At 36.6% G+C, this 13,461-nt stretch overlaps 2 protein-coding genes across 4 annotated transcripts; both read right to left on the bottom strand.

Annotated features, from left to right (window-relative positions):
• Positions 1-502: 502 nt before the first annotated feature.
• dimt1l (DIM1 dimethyladenosine transferase 1-like (S. cerevisiae)) lies at positions 503-6,827 on the bottom strand. Its single transcript, XM_038270976.1, has 12 exons — positions 6,627-6,827; positions 5,406-5,479; positions 3,263-3,349; positions 2,850-2,911; positions 2,670-2,763; positions 2,545-2,594; positions 2,338-2,461; positions 2,166-2,258; positions 2,025-2,089; positions 1,871-1,934; positions 1,682-1,788; positions 503-916 (listed from the first exon to the last, which is right to left on the bottom strand). Exons 1-12 carry the CDS (start codon positions 6,682-6,684, stop codon positions 874-876), a joined length of 921 nt encoding a protein of 306 aa, XP_038126904.1. The 5' UTR covers positions 6,685-6,827; the 3' UTR covers positions 503-873.
• A 32-nt stretch (positions 6,828-6,859) lies between these two features.
• cenph (centromere protein H) lies at positions 6,860-9,860 on the bottom strand. 3 transcript variants are annotated; one of them, XM_038270977.1, is made up of 10 exons: positions 9,753-9,860; positions 8,661-8,871; positions 8,515-8,570; positions 8,397-8,442; positions 8,237-8,305; positions 8,105-8,161; positions 7,959-8,022; positions 7,646-7,697; positions 7,109-7,269; positions 6,860-7,017 (listed from the first exon to the last, which is right to left on the bottom strand). In XM_038270977.1, exons 2-10 carry the CDS (start codon positions 8,759-8,761, stop codon positions 6,925-6,927), a joined length of 699 nt encoding a protein of 232 aa, XP_038126905.1. In that variant the 5' UTR covers positions 8,762-8,871; positions 9,753-9,860; the 3' UTR covers positions 6,860-6,924. The 3 variants fall into 3 exon arrangements, with proteins under 3 accessions (XP_038126905.1, XP_038126907.1, XP_038126906.1); XM_038270979.1 differs by having other exon boundaries at positions 9,688-9,797; XM_038270978.1 differs by having other exon boundaries at positions 9,663-9,795.
• Positions 9,861-13,461: the final 3,601 nt, after the last annotated feature.

The following is a 13,461-nucleotide window of genomic DNA, read 5'->3' as shown; positions in this document are numbered from 1 at the left end:
TGGTAACAAATTTGTTTGAAATTAGGTGATGTTTTTTTAATAAGTTGACATATTTAAGCACCTCTCCAGCTTTGTATCCAAAACCCTTCCATTAAGGTATCTCACTGTCAGCTTTAGCCACATTGAGATAAGATCTGCTGAATCAGGGAGATGAAAGTGGATCTTTGACTATAAACTATTAGCCTGTTATTTTCATCTTTTTTGAGCCACCAAAGAAAAACCCATCTGGTAAATCTAGTCAAGACCTGCTACAGTATTAAGTGTTTTATACATTTATTTGAACAAAAATAGAAATATAAAGAAAGGATTATCTGAGAATTATAGGTCATTTGAGCAGCAGATATTTTCAGTGCTTTGGGCTCCAATTAGAAAACATGTGGGCCAGTTAAAATTGGAGTCTTTTTAAAATGCTTTTATTTCCAGTTTATTTTCAGATTTTGATCATTTCCTATAAAAAAAAAAAAAAAAAGGAAACTGTTATCCACACAACTGGCACAAAGGATTAAATCCAACTCCATACTTTTTAATGCTGCGCAGGAACCACTTATACATGTTTGATTCATTTCTCTATAATAACGCAGCAAAAAAAAGACCGGTTTTATTAAAACGTTGTTGATGCAGAATTTATTTCAATAGACTTCAAACTGAGGAACATGAGAAAGCTGGTGTATGTTTTCCATAAATTACTCATCTCCTCTGACCAAAGGGTTCTCTATGCCTTCGTTATACATCCAGCTTAAAACCGTGCTCAATATGAGCCGCAGCAAGTTTCCATTCAAACATTCACCATTTATGGAAATCCATGTCTTGGTAGACCATCTGTAGAAGATGTTAGATGAGTCCATTAGTTTTATTCATTTACGGTTCTGCTCTTCATGAGAAGTGGATTCCTGCAGCGTTGAATGCATGCAGCAGCCTGAGTAGGAAAAAAACACAGTTCAAAAAAAGGATCTTGGTGTTTGTTTTTACACTAGAAATCCTGTTGGCAGGCAATTTGACAGGTGACATTTTTCCCTTTGGAATGCAAGAGTAGTAATGATGTCATCAACTGATTCCCTCGCCAAAGCTGGCTCTACTGGAGCTGAGGGGTTGGTAACTTGAGGCTCTCTGGAGCGTATGCGGTTGGCATGCAACTGTTCTACCAGTTAAAGAATAAACTCTCTGCGTGAGACGGCGGCGTTCAAACAGCTCCTGAACAAATCCAGCGTGTTTATAGTTGCTACGTCCAGGAGATTGTAAAAGACAGCTACAGGCCAAAGGCGCTGAGATTAGCGGCTCAGACTCGCTGTCAGAATCTGGGCCGCTTCCTACCGACCGGTTGTCATCATCGGTCTTTCATCTCCGCCCGAAACGCTATCATCAATTTTTCTGTATTAGAATGTTGGTTGCTAGGTAACGGTACTGATCAATTAACCGCAGAAAGAATTTACAATGCAACTAATAGATCCGTTAAAAATGACGGCTGTGGAAGATCGAGGTGAAATAAACCATATTTATTTTTTAGCTTTTTATTTCATAAAAAAACTGTGAAAATAAAGGAAATAAAGAAACAGAAAAGGTCAGTGAACATACGATTAATGTAAAAAAAAAGTTCTTCCACAGAAAAATCTCTGAACTGTCAAAATGACTGCCTTGGGAGTCCTGACAAAAGAACAGAACAGGATAGGATGAGAGAACTTACACCATGAAGTCATCGATATCCATGGACCTGGCCCTCTTCTCGTTGAAGTTAGCCTCCTGCAGAACGCTGTCGATCTTCTTGCTGATGCTGAAGTCAGCTGGAACTTCCTGTAAAGATGGAGGGAATGGATTTAGATGATGGACCAGATGATTCCACTGAAGCCGGATCATTTTTTTCTGCTGTATTTACTATGTTATGCAGAGAGCAGTGTATTCTGTAGTTCTTCTCAAGCATCTGCTCCACTGCAGTAGACCTAAAAAAAAAATAAAAAAAGACGATTCAGGTAAGATCATCTGCTTTTAGCCACAAGTCGCAGGTTTGCTACTAGCAAGCTGTTGCTCACTTAAAAGCCGCACTGAGGGTTTTGTTCTTCCGTACGAAGGCGATTCTCACCAGACCGTCCCACTCCTGTTACAGAGAGAAATGGCAACATTTAAGGCAGAGTAATTCACCAAAGGACGGACCAGAGGAAGTGGAAGCTCACCTGAAAGTTAATAGGAGGAGGAGGATTTTTGGGCTCTATCCTGACGACGCTCGACTCCACTTTAGGCGGAGGACGGAAGTTGTTTTTCCCTACCTGGGAGGAACAACACAAAGATTCCTCCAACACCGTGTACATGAACATGTAAATGAAGCTGAAGCATCTCCCTGCTGACCTTCATGAGGTGATCCACGCGGGCCAGCAGCTGTGTGTTGATAGACAGCCTGCAGTACAGCTTGTCTCCAGGTTGGGCTACCAGCCGCATGGCAAACTCTCTCTGGAACATCAGCACAGCGCACCTGAGCGGAAGGACACAAAGAAGAACTTTAGCACCCAGTGTGGAGAACATGGCTACATCTGGTGAGAGTCCGCTCCGTCTGACCTGAAGAACGGTCGGTGAAGAAGGAGCTTGAAGACAAACGGTGAGGAAATCTGCACAAGAGAGCAACAAGGTGACACAGAGATAAAAACAACAAAATCCTTATGAAAGGAATGAAGCGTATTTACCTGGTAAGGCAAGTTAGCCACACAGACATCAAAGAAAGGGAGATCTGTTTTTAGGACGTCGCCGACTAATATCTGAAGCTTGTTCTGCAAAGGCCTGTTCAGAAAAAAAGATCCTTTAAGCTTCATTTTACGCTCCTCTATATCGAATGTGCTTCAGCACAGACTGCGTTCATCACTCACGTGCACTGCACTCGTTTCTGAAGCTCAGCAACCAATCTGCAGTCCAACTCACAGGCCACCACCTGCACAACAAAGACAGCAGCTGGATGGTTTCTACTGATGAAACAAACCCCTGGAAGACCACAGTATGAAATACCTCTCATATGATAAATGTTTCGTGTTTTATTGGAACAGAGTGTGATTTGTCTTTGTTTTGTTTTTTTTGTTTTTTTAGTAAACGTAACAATTTCAGTCGAATGTAGGACACAACTTTTAAATGTCTTTAGATCTAGACTTTGACTGGATCATTCTTATAAACTTTGTGTTTGGGGTCGTTGTATTACAGGAAACTGAACCTCTACTCCTGTTGTCTTTTGAAATGTCTAACCTTCTAATCTAAAATAAAATAAAAACAAACAAACATTGAGCCTCACCTTCTTTGCCTTTTCCAGCAGTTTTACAGTCATGTTTCCAGTACCGGGTCCAACTTCCAGAACCACATCTGTCGGCCTGAGGGCAGCCTGAAAAATCAGGTACATTACAGGTGAGCTGCGATCATTAACGGAAGAAACACCTGGATGGGACAGTTCAGAGGGTTCTTCATGTGTAGAGACAGAAACATTGGTCCATGGTACCATGTCGTTTAGTTTAGCTGCCGTTCAAAGCAGATTGATCTCATGTTCGCCTACGAAAATAATAACTTAGCAGATAAACAAAAGTGAAACCTATATAATATAGACTTATTACACAGTAAAAACGATTTGTATTTTCTTCTATGTAATCAATACATGGTTGAATCAAATAGAAGTGCATAGAAGTGATCAGCATTAGGTTCTGCTGCAGTGTAATTGAGGCCCAGGTAGCTTTGTAACCTTCAGGTCATCTACAGTGTTGGTTCTGGTGTCTCTCATCTTCCTTTTTCCATAACTTCATAGATTCTTGTTGGGGTTTCGACACTGAAACAGCTTCTGGGTCCAAAGTCCACGGTGAACGGTGGAATGGACCGCTGATGGCCCAGCTGATTTGGTGAGGTGCTTTTAGAACATGTGCTGGGCGCCTGAAGCATCAGCCTCCATCCAGCTGCTGTGAAGCTCATCCAAATGCATTTAGCTTGAAAGTTCACTTATAAGGCTGTGATTATCTAACCTGACAACAGCCAGATGCATGTCTCGCTCCGCCTAGCTCGACTCACATACATCTGGGAACCCGCCATAAGAATTGCCTTTACTGAAGGCTGGGCCTTATCAAAACTCCTTGCATATGATTGGATAAGCCACTTGTCTGTCATTTTTATCGACGTGCTATTTCAACCACTCACACCGAAGCTAACCCGTGACGCTGTGAGAGCTACGCAGGAAAAAAAACAAAACAGAACAGCCGACATCTTGGATATAGCAACAGTGGAATCAGCGCAATGTTGGTAAATAATCAATGTCGTTTGTGCCATGAAAATGTGCGGATAAAAGGCAACATTGTGCACAGCAGACTTATTTTTAAAAAGAAGCCAACCAAAAAAGTATAGAAGAACGACTTACAGAACTCGCTTCTCCACTACGTCACATGCAGGACACACCCGCCCTGTGTCCTGATTGGACAGACCATAAATTCGGTTTGGGAAATCACTTTCAATGAGCGGGTTCCCAGATGTATGTGAGTGGAGCTAGGCGGAGCGAGACATGCATCTGGCTGTTGTCAGGTTAGTGATTATCCCTGTTGCTGGATCCTATTTTCCTTCCACTAAACTTTCTATCATTGTGGAGTTAAATAAAAGTCTGAACACAGTATTACAGAAGCAGATACCTTTCTATGCTTCCCCTCCCACTGGAGGATGTCACTTCCCATCTTCTGGACATTTGTCCAATCAGCAGTCTTCCCCTGGATGTGTCGCCCACTGACCAACACCACTTAGAGGCTCACAAACTTTGCATGTGTTTTGAGTCAATTAGCCGATAAAGTAATAACACCATGCCTTTCAAATATCAAATTTTTTCAAGGATTTCCATAATCTGAAAGCCACAAAAATCCAGCACTACAAGTAAATAAGACTTAAGAAGTGTTGCATTTTTTTTTGCGTAATAAATCGATATACAAGTTTCCCTTTTTGGACGCTGTAGACAAAAAGGACTGAACTTTTCCAGGATAATCCTGTTTTTCTAGACTGTTAAACCAAAGAATGGATTCAGAAATCATTTCATCCTTAACTTGACACGGATCCTTTAGCTTTATTTTGCATCTGTCCATTAATGCTCCTGCTATTCTGCTTAGCCGAACCCAAAGAGTCTGGCTGAAACAGACAAGTTTAGTTGAGAAAATTCTTCTGCTTGTTTGTAGTTTCTGTGCAGTCATTGTCAAACAACCATGGATCATCACACAAAAATTTAATTAAAACAATGTTTGAATTGTTTTAAGCATTTTGCAAAACCCAGCTTTCTAAAAAAAATGTATTTACCCTATACAGAGCTATTCTATGATCAGGATGTGTAATTGATACTGATATGTTTACTACCCAACTCTCATAAGCCAGCAAACATGTCAGAGCAGGACTTTCCTTTACTGGGTGACTACAACTAATCCTACCTTCTCGATTATACCGTTGACGATCAATGGATTCTTCAAGATGTGCTGACCAATGCCAGTGTTGAACATGATCCCTGCAACAGACACCAAATACATCAATGAGAGCTTATATGGTGGAGAGGAGTCCTTTATGCCATACAGGGGTGTTAGGACATGATCTGAGGCTGAACGGACAGATTTAGGTAAATAAGGAGATCTATGTATATAGATAGGCAGACAGCTTTATGGACGGATGTATTATCTGTTGGATGAATTGCTGGATTAGTGGAAGGAGAATAAATTAAAATATAAAATAATACTTGATATTTTAAAAATGCTGAGGTGGAGTGATGCATTGTAGGATGGATGAAAATCCATAATTCACAAAAGGATTCATTGAAAAATAAATATACATGGATGAATTAAAGTTTAATAGATGAATAGTGAATTACAGTGTGGATAAATGCACCCTAAATGCACCAGGGAGTGTTATCACAGATCCTTCCTTCCAGCAGCTCTAAGACTAAATAAACATCACTGCTCCCAACAACCTGAATAAGTTTTTACATTCCTGCTGATTTTTGCAGTTTCTAACTTAGTTAAATAACATGCTGCTTTTATTTTGCACATCTCTGATGTTGCTGCTATTTTCAAATAGCATTACTGTAAAAATGTCCATAGCTGTATATTGGTTATTTATTCTCCAGGTGCAGTTTTATATTAAAACACTTTACAGTTCAGTATTTTTTTTTTTTTTTTTACTCCTCACTATTATTTTATTTTTATACACTTTTCTAAAGGTCCACATTTGTGTGATAATTTTTCTATATTTCTGCTGTAACAGCAGAATTTCCCCACTGTGGAACAATAAAGAGGTTTCTATTCTAAATAAAACATCTATGGGTAATTTATATTTAAAAAAAAAAAAAAAAATTTAATTTCAACCCTTCAGTTATCACGTCCTAATCGGATTTTAAGTTTGGAAAACAATCCTTTCCTAAAGCTTATAAACTCTACTCTAATATTAAGGTTCATTGTTAGACTTATAAAAGCTGCTTTTCAACATGTAATATAAAGGATGAGAAAACATTAAGGAAGCCATGCATTGTTAGTGTTCAGATGATCATTTAAATACAGTTAGCACTAAAATAGTACAGCCATAACCTTTGCTGGAGTATAAGCAGCTGGGAGAGCAATGTTTGCTAACATGCTAAAGCTAAGCTAGCGCTCACAATAACCTACCTTGGCTTTTAACATCTTGGTGTTGTCTGCTTTTCTTCTCTGCCTTAATCTTTGGCATTATTCTCCTTAAAATGCAGCCAAATAGCTCAAACTGTTTAGGATTTTAACAGGTTTTAAAAACTACTCTAACCACACGTGTGTTTTTCTTCTTCACCGACAGGATGTCTTAAAATCTGAGAGCTCAATGCTACCCTCTAGTGGCAGCTTATTTTTAAGAGGACGCCAAGGATTTAAGAAGTGCATTTTTTATTTAACAGAAAAAAACAAAAATATTTAGCTTAGATTAATATTTCATGCTCTAATCAGAGATGGGGAAATCCTCCAGGGTTAGGGCAGTTTCCCGAAGTTTTGGATCATCCAGCCAGTTGACTTTACATGCTAACAGGATGCCCTAAGAGGAGAAAACAAAAACGTAAATAGACTTATAAAGTAAATATTAATGTTACAGATGAAAATTATATGTGTATTTCAGTGTCATTTACCCTTAGGACATTCTGTGTCATTGTGGTCATCTTTTTATATTTCTCCAGGGTTGCTTGACCTTTCTCCAGCAAGGTTTTGTACTTTTCTGAGTCTGGATGCTCTTTGTTGGACATTAATTCCTCCACTTCTTTCATTTTTTCATCTGTGAGTCGCTTCAATTCTGCACCAAAAAAAAAAAAAAAAGTTAAAGAAAGCTATAATAAACACTAATTAAATGTGATCCCCCCTATAAATGCCATAATCTTAATACATAAAAATAATTATTGTAGCTTTTTAAATCATAATTTATGTATTAAAACAAAGGCTCAAAACGAACCCTTAAAACTAAATCACATTTTTTAGGAATGGTCAAAATACAGATATACAGATGAACAAAAACATGGATGATCTAGGAGATGGTGGATAGAAAGCATGGTGGATGAACAGATAAAAATACAAGTGAACAAGGTAGATATTCTATTTTTGTCCAAGACTGTACAAGAGGCCTGTTTTGAGCCAAGCAGGAAATACTGAAATGAGGAATTTGTAAAGCATACCCAGTCTCTTCTTCTGTATTTCTGTAATTTTTTCTTGCAGATTCCGGTTTTCCTATTGAAAAGTAGGAAGAGCTTTGGTGTGAAATCATTTTAATGAAGTTTTCCATTTAAAGCACACGTTACTGAACTTGTATGAAATAAGCCATATGTTGTATCGTCTTAAACTTTTTAAAAGTTTATAATAATAGCATATCAGCCTTTAGGACCGTATTACTTCCATAATTAGCTCTTTATTAAAAAGATTGTGTAGAAAACCCAGAGTAGCGTGCAGGAAGGTTTAGTTCAGAAAAAAAAAGACAAAAAAAAAACATACATTCTGAAGTTCTTTTATCTTGGAGCACAGAACCATACAGCGATCCCCCACAGCCATCAGGGCACTAAGAGAAACAGATGTTTGACACAAGCAAAAATAATAGGAGGGAAAAAAACAGCTAAACAGCATTGATTTTACTGACTTACGCTGCATCTGGATCTGTTTGCTTAAGTTTTTCACCAATGGCGTGCCACATCTGCATCCTACAGAGCACAAATAAAGGAATCGGCTTCAAAACTTTGCTTTTATTTTAAGTAAAGTGTCTGTGCATAACCCACCTGTGCAATGCCAGGGTGCTGTTAAAATGGACCATCTTCACACGTTCAAGCTCAGATATGTAGTTTGGCCTGCAATATATGCAGCTCTTAAGTTTTATTTCAATACTGTATCTGATTTTACTTTTAGTACCAGATTTAAAAAAGCTTTTTAAATACTTACAACCCTCTTTCTGCTTCAGATGCGCTGCAGGACCGCTTACTTTTCCCTGTGATGGTTAAGCTTCAAATTAACTGTGTGAACTTAATCATTTCATACAACATTTAGGCTTGTTATCTACCTGCATTGAGCTGCACACTCATCTCAAAGCAGTGGTTAGACATCTGTTGTTTGATCCTGTAATTGTTATAAGAGATCAACACTTTACTCAAGGGTTAAAATGTTGCTTTTAACAGAATTGTGAGAAGTTTAAGACGAGGATGTGACCTCAGCATGTCTGCAGGTGAGGTGCCTTTCTGTGTGCAGGCCTCAGCAGCCAGACCATCGTTTTGATTGATAGGTTCGTTCATCTGATCAGAGGCGTCCATGTTTGCGACGTCCAGCCAGAACCAAACCAGCCACAGTCAGTAGGATCACGATCAGAGAGAAAAAAATATTCACTGACGGGAAACATCCAAGAAAACATGTGTCCTGATCCCTAGGATGGTGGAAAAAAAGATGAGATCAAAATGTTAAAATGGGTTTAATAAGAAGCCGCATACACATACCGCATCCATCTCACTAACATGTCATTATAGAAACTCTCATTTTTGCTCTTTTTCATATTCAAATCTATACTTTTCTTTGCTTCATTTTATTAAATATGTCTGCCAATTTGTTTCACTGTGATGGAAATCACATCCTTTTTTCAATTCCAGAAACTGAGTAATTGGTTATTTATTCTCCACGTGCCGAGTATTTATATTGTTAAAACACTTTACAGGACTCTATATTATTTTTTTTTTTTTAACTATTCCCTATAATTATTATATTCCTTAATCATTTTTCTAAGTTCCACATTTGTGTGACCAGTTTTTCTATAATCTTCTTGCTGTTTTAAACACCATTGTGGGACAATAAAGGGATTTGCTATTCTAATCTAATTTTTTTTTCTAGCACATTATTTAATCTCGAGTCGAATTGAACATCTTGAATTTTATTTTGCTGTTTCAGTCCTAGGTCAAATAATAGCATTAGTTTTCAAGTATAAACGATGAATGAATGTTATTCTGTTTTTCATAACATAGAATTACAACATAAAACTATAAAATATATAGTTATATCATCGTTATTCTGAGTTTTAGTCAATTAGTCACTTTTAACACTAAGCTTTGCGGGTAATTTGACTGTGTTTTTGTTTTTTGTGAGCTGTTGATGAACTCGGGATTAACATAACACCTGGATTATAACTCCGTTACTAAAGACCACCGCTACTCATCATCCAAATACCTTCCGTTATTTCAGGTCAAACCACCTTAAAACAGGTCGGTGATCTTCAGCCACATCCTCTGGTCATTATCCAACAACAGGAAACTTTACCTTCGAGTCGCAGCAGGACAAAAAACAGCCTTCCTGAACGAGAAGCTCCGGTTTTGGATGAGCTGTTTGAATCCCGCCAGGAAGTGAGAGTTCTTCTTCTTTCCTAAATTGGTAGATTGCAAACAGCTTCTATGGACACAGCGCCACCTACTGCGCGTAGGTGTGCAGCTCTTCCACCCAATGTATTAGTTTTGTAAAAATGTAAAACACGAAAAATTATCGCCTAATAATAAAGATTTTAATAATTTCCCCTTCAGTACTCAGTATTTATTTTTGACTCCTCTGTCAAAGCCCTTTTAGTTAAATTATTTGCCCCTGAATTACTCTTTACACTTTCATGTGCCAGTAACTAACAAAACTGAACGTCCTAATATAACCTAATGCAGGGCCGTCAGCTCTCACCCATTGGGAGTGAGACTCACCCATCTCAGTGTCTTAACACACTCTCACTCCATATTCACAATTTCTCACACTAAAAATGACAGACATTAAAACTCAACTCAGTAGTTTAATAATCTCCCGTTGGAATTTAAGAGTAAATAAACCAACACAAATATTTTAATTAATTTAATTAATATTTTAAAGCTTCCAGGTTTGCCTCTCAAATGCTCCACAAAAAATAAAAAGAATCATTGCATTTTATTTTTCAAAAGATCAGCCAGCCAAAAAAAGACCAACCACATCCAGAGAGGATGTCCAGAACAGCTCAGTTATCCTGGATTCATAGAGGAGAAACCACAGGGATGTTCTTCTTTTATTATTACTTATCTTATTCATTTATCTTTATTTTGGTCCATTTCCATCACACCTTCCAAACTGAAACATCCAGAAAAGTGCAGCCTCCTGTCATGGCGAGTTTTTTTATAAAATCTACAGCCTCCTAGAAAAACCTGAGTTGTTTACCTGTTTTGTCAATTGTAAGAAAACCTAATAACATAATGAATGAAGATTTTTAATCCTTAGCCTATTACCAAATACTCTAACACAGTGGAATTTGCATAGGTTTCGAATACACTGGTTCCTGTATCAATGCCAGTAATCCAGTAATAGATTATTAGTTCCCGATAGTTTTATTTACTTGAACTGCAGAGAATAATTAATGAACAAAGTTGTGACATTTTTAGTTTAAAGAATATTTAAGATGAAAGTATTTAAGTAGGGCCCATCCTGCTTTACTTTAGTTCTCTAAAAAGCACCAGAATGAAGAAAATAATGTATATTTTGAGAAAAATGTTCCACATGACTATGGATCACTTATTGTTACTAAGTAACATTTACTATTTTATAAAAATTCCACATTTTGCCACTTTGTTTCAGTTAAATCCTCTGAAAACCTCCAACCTATAGCTGCACCTGTTCTCATCTAACCCTGAGAGAGTTTCCTGTCCAAACTATTTCAAAATCTCACCCTAAGGTTTGGTGAAAAGTTGGTTTTCTGTGCTTGCCTACCATCTCTATAATGTATCTTACTGCCTTTGAGTAGGTGCTCGTGGCCACATGTCTGGTCAACCCTCATCTGATTGCTCTCAGTTTATTATACCTGCTAACAACTCTGCTTTAAAACAGATCTGATATGCTTTTAAATATTCTAGTGAAGATTATCAGTCATCCAGGTCATAGTCATTCCAAAAAAGGTTAAAACAATCCACTGGACTTTGTTTCCAAGTTTGAAGACGCTTCGCTTCCCATCCCATTATGTTATTTCCCCATATATATTCTTTCCCTTTAAATGTCATAAAGCTGTATTTGCCTGTTGATAGTTTAAAATCAGTTACAAAAGATATCACATTCTTTTCAGAAAGTCTTGTTGAATGTAATGATCCACTACAAATAGCACATTGCCCCCTTCAAGCCCTAGAGGGAGGAGTGCAGTTTGCATTAAATAAAGGTGATTCAGCTTCTGCATCAAAGAAAGAAAGAAAGTAGAGGTAAGAAGCTGTCGTTTCAGTCCTTCACTCTGCAACTCTGGTCTTTAGGAAAGTGCCGTATTCCTCTGAACGCCACATCCCTGTTGCACCTTTTTCTGAGCTACAATAATGTAGTCGATGTTTAGCCTTAAATCTAATTTTGAATCTGTTGAAACAAACAGGAAATTGATATTTATTGAAACTCCCCCTCCAATGTGACTGATTTAAAGCTATTTTGAAATGAAAGGATACAACATTTAATTTCTTCTACAAAGTAGGTAGAATGAATGAAATGGAAATCATCCAATTTATATCACTTTGTGTTGGTCTTTCACATCTAATCTCACTATGCATTGAGGTTTAATGTCATCTAATTATTTTTTTAAATAACAAAGATAGAGAATTTAGTTGCAAGACAAAACTGAGAGCACTAAATTAAAGGTTAGAGGGAAGATCCCAAACTGAACAGCTTTCTGGAGTAAAATTAAATAATTTAAGGTTTTATTTGATGCCATAAATAGCACAATCACGTATGCTGCCACTTTGCTTTGTGTCTTTATGTATTTAAAATGTTCCAAAAAATTGCAGCTTGATGTTGCTTTTTTTCTGTTTCATCTTGAAATGTTGAAAAATGTCACAGATAAGCAAGAAAAGCTACAACTCTGTAAAAGACTCTGAAATATGACATGTAGCTTTTAGTGATCCTGTAATATTTTTTTCTTTTATTGGTTTTTTTCTGAAAACAGCACAGCTCACCAGTGGGCTAAGTTTAAAATGTTATTTCATGATGTTGCACTTGTTTTTTAGTGACACTTGCATTTGTAGAGATTTCAGAATAACAATATCTTAAAAAAAAAGAGAGAAATGTAAAGAAACAATAAAAACATTTTTATTACGAATGAACTTTAGGTTGGCAGCCCTTCCTATGACTCAACACCCACAAATCAGCTCTAAGCCTTTGAAAAATATTGGTGATCCCAGCATTAAATACATTAATACAGACGGTTTACTTTGTGAAGTAAAAAAAAGTTTTAATGTGATTTTATACATTTTTAGATTTTTATAAGTGAAAAAAATATATTTTTTAGAGATCCTTCACAGCATTTATTCGACCTTGCTAACAAACAACCAATTCAAATTTTACTGACATTAGAAATTACAGTAGAAATTAAATTTGTGCTAATAAGAACTACAGCTCAGATATCTGAAATGTAGTTTATACTTTAATTTCTACAGATAGAAATGTAATTAGTGATATCTAAAATACAGTTCTGACAAGAAGCATTGTAATTGTGACTAGGTAGAATCCTTTAGTGCTATCTATAATAGAAATGTGACTAGTCAGTTTGCTTATTTTATGTTAAAACGGAGCCTAATTATTCTTTTGAAAGTATCTGAAACTAAATTTTAGATAGGCATTATTAAAAATTGAGATATCTGGAATTCTAATTCAACTAGTCATTACATAAGTAGTTGATATCTGTAATTATATTTCTACTAGCAGAAATATATTTTAGATGTCAAGAATAGTATTTCTAGATATCCGAAATAGTAATTTTGACTTGCAGTAAATCTATTATGGAGATCTAAAATTAGAGTTCATCCTAGTCATAATTCATTTTAGATAGGAAGAATGTTTATTATGGAATTAAAAACAAAATACACATGAATGGGAGACGTGACGTCATTTTTACTAGTAAGAATTACATTTAAGATATCTGAAATGTTTATTTTAGATAGGAGGGATGTTATTTTAGATACCTGAAATGTTCATTTTGACTAGGAAGAAATTCATTTATATT

The sequence above is a fragment of the Cyprinodon tularosa genome, unplaced genomic scaffold (assembly GCF_016077235.1).
Source record: "Cyprinodon tularosa strain WSP-4 unplaced genomic scaffold, ASM1607723v1 ctg785, whole genome shotgun sequence".
Lineage (NCBI taxonomy): Eukaryota > Metazoa > Chordata > Actinopteri > Cyprinodontiformes > Cyprinodontidae > Cyprinodon > Cyprinodon tularosa.
The sequence above is the reverse complement of the archived record's forward strand: the minus strand, read 5'-3'. Positions and strand labels throughout refer to the sequence as shown.

What these genes read in the sequence shown, in the direction of transcription:
- dimt1l (XM_038270976.1), bottom strand. Translation starts at nt 6,684, where the DNA reads ATGCCAAAGATTAAGGCAGAGAAGAAAAGCAGACAACACCAAGATGTT. An exon ending in TCAACGGTATAATCGAGAAG is followed by an intron (nt 3,350 to 5,405) that starts GTAGGATTAGTT and finishes CTGATTTTTCAG; the next exon opens with GCTGCCCTCAGGCCGACAGA. An exon ending in CTTCACCGACCGTTCTTCAG is followed by an intron (nt 2,462 to 2,544) that starts GTCAGACGGAGC and finishes CCTTCCGCTCAG; the next exon opens with GTGCGCTGTGCTGATGTTCC.
- cenph (XM_038270977.1), bottom strand. Translation starts at nt 8,761, where the DNA reads ATGGACGCCTCTGATCAGATGAACGAACCTATCAATCAAAACGATGGT. An exon ending in AGATAAAAGAACTTCAGAAT is followed by an intron (nt 7,698 to 7,958) that starts GTATGTTTTTTT and finishes ACTTTTCAATAG; the next exon opens with GAAAACCGGAATCTGCAAGA. An exon ending in TGACACAGAATGTCCTAAGG is followed by an intron (nt 7,018 to 7,108) that starts GTAAATGACACT and finishes TTCTCCTCTTAG; the next exon opens with GGCATCCTGTTAGCATGTAA.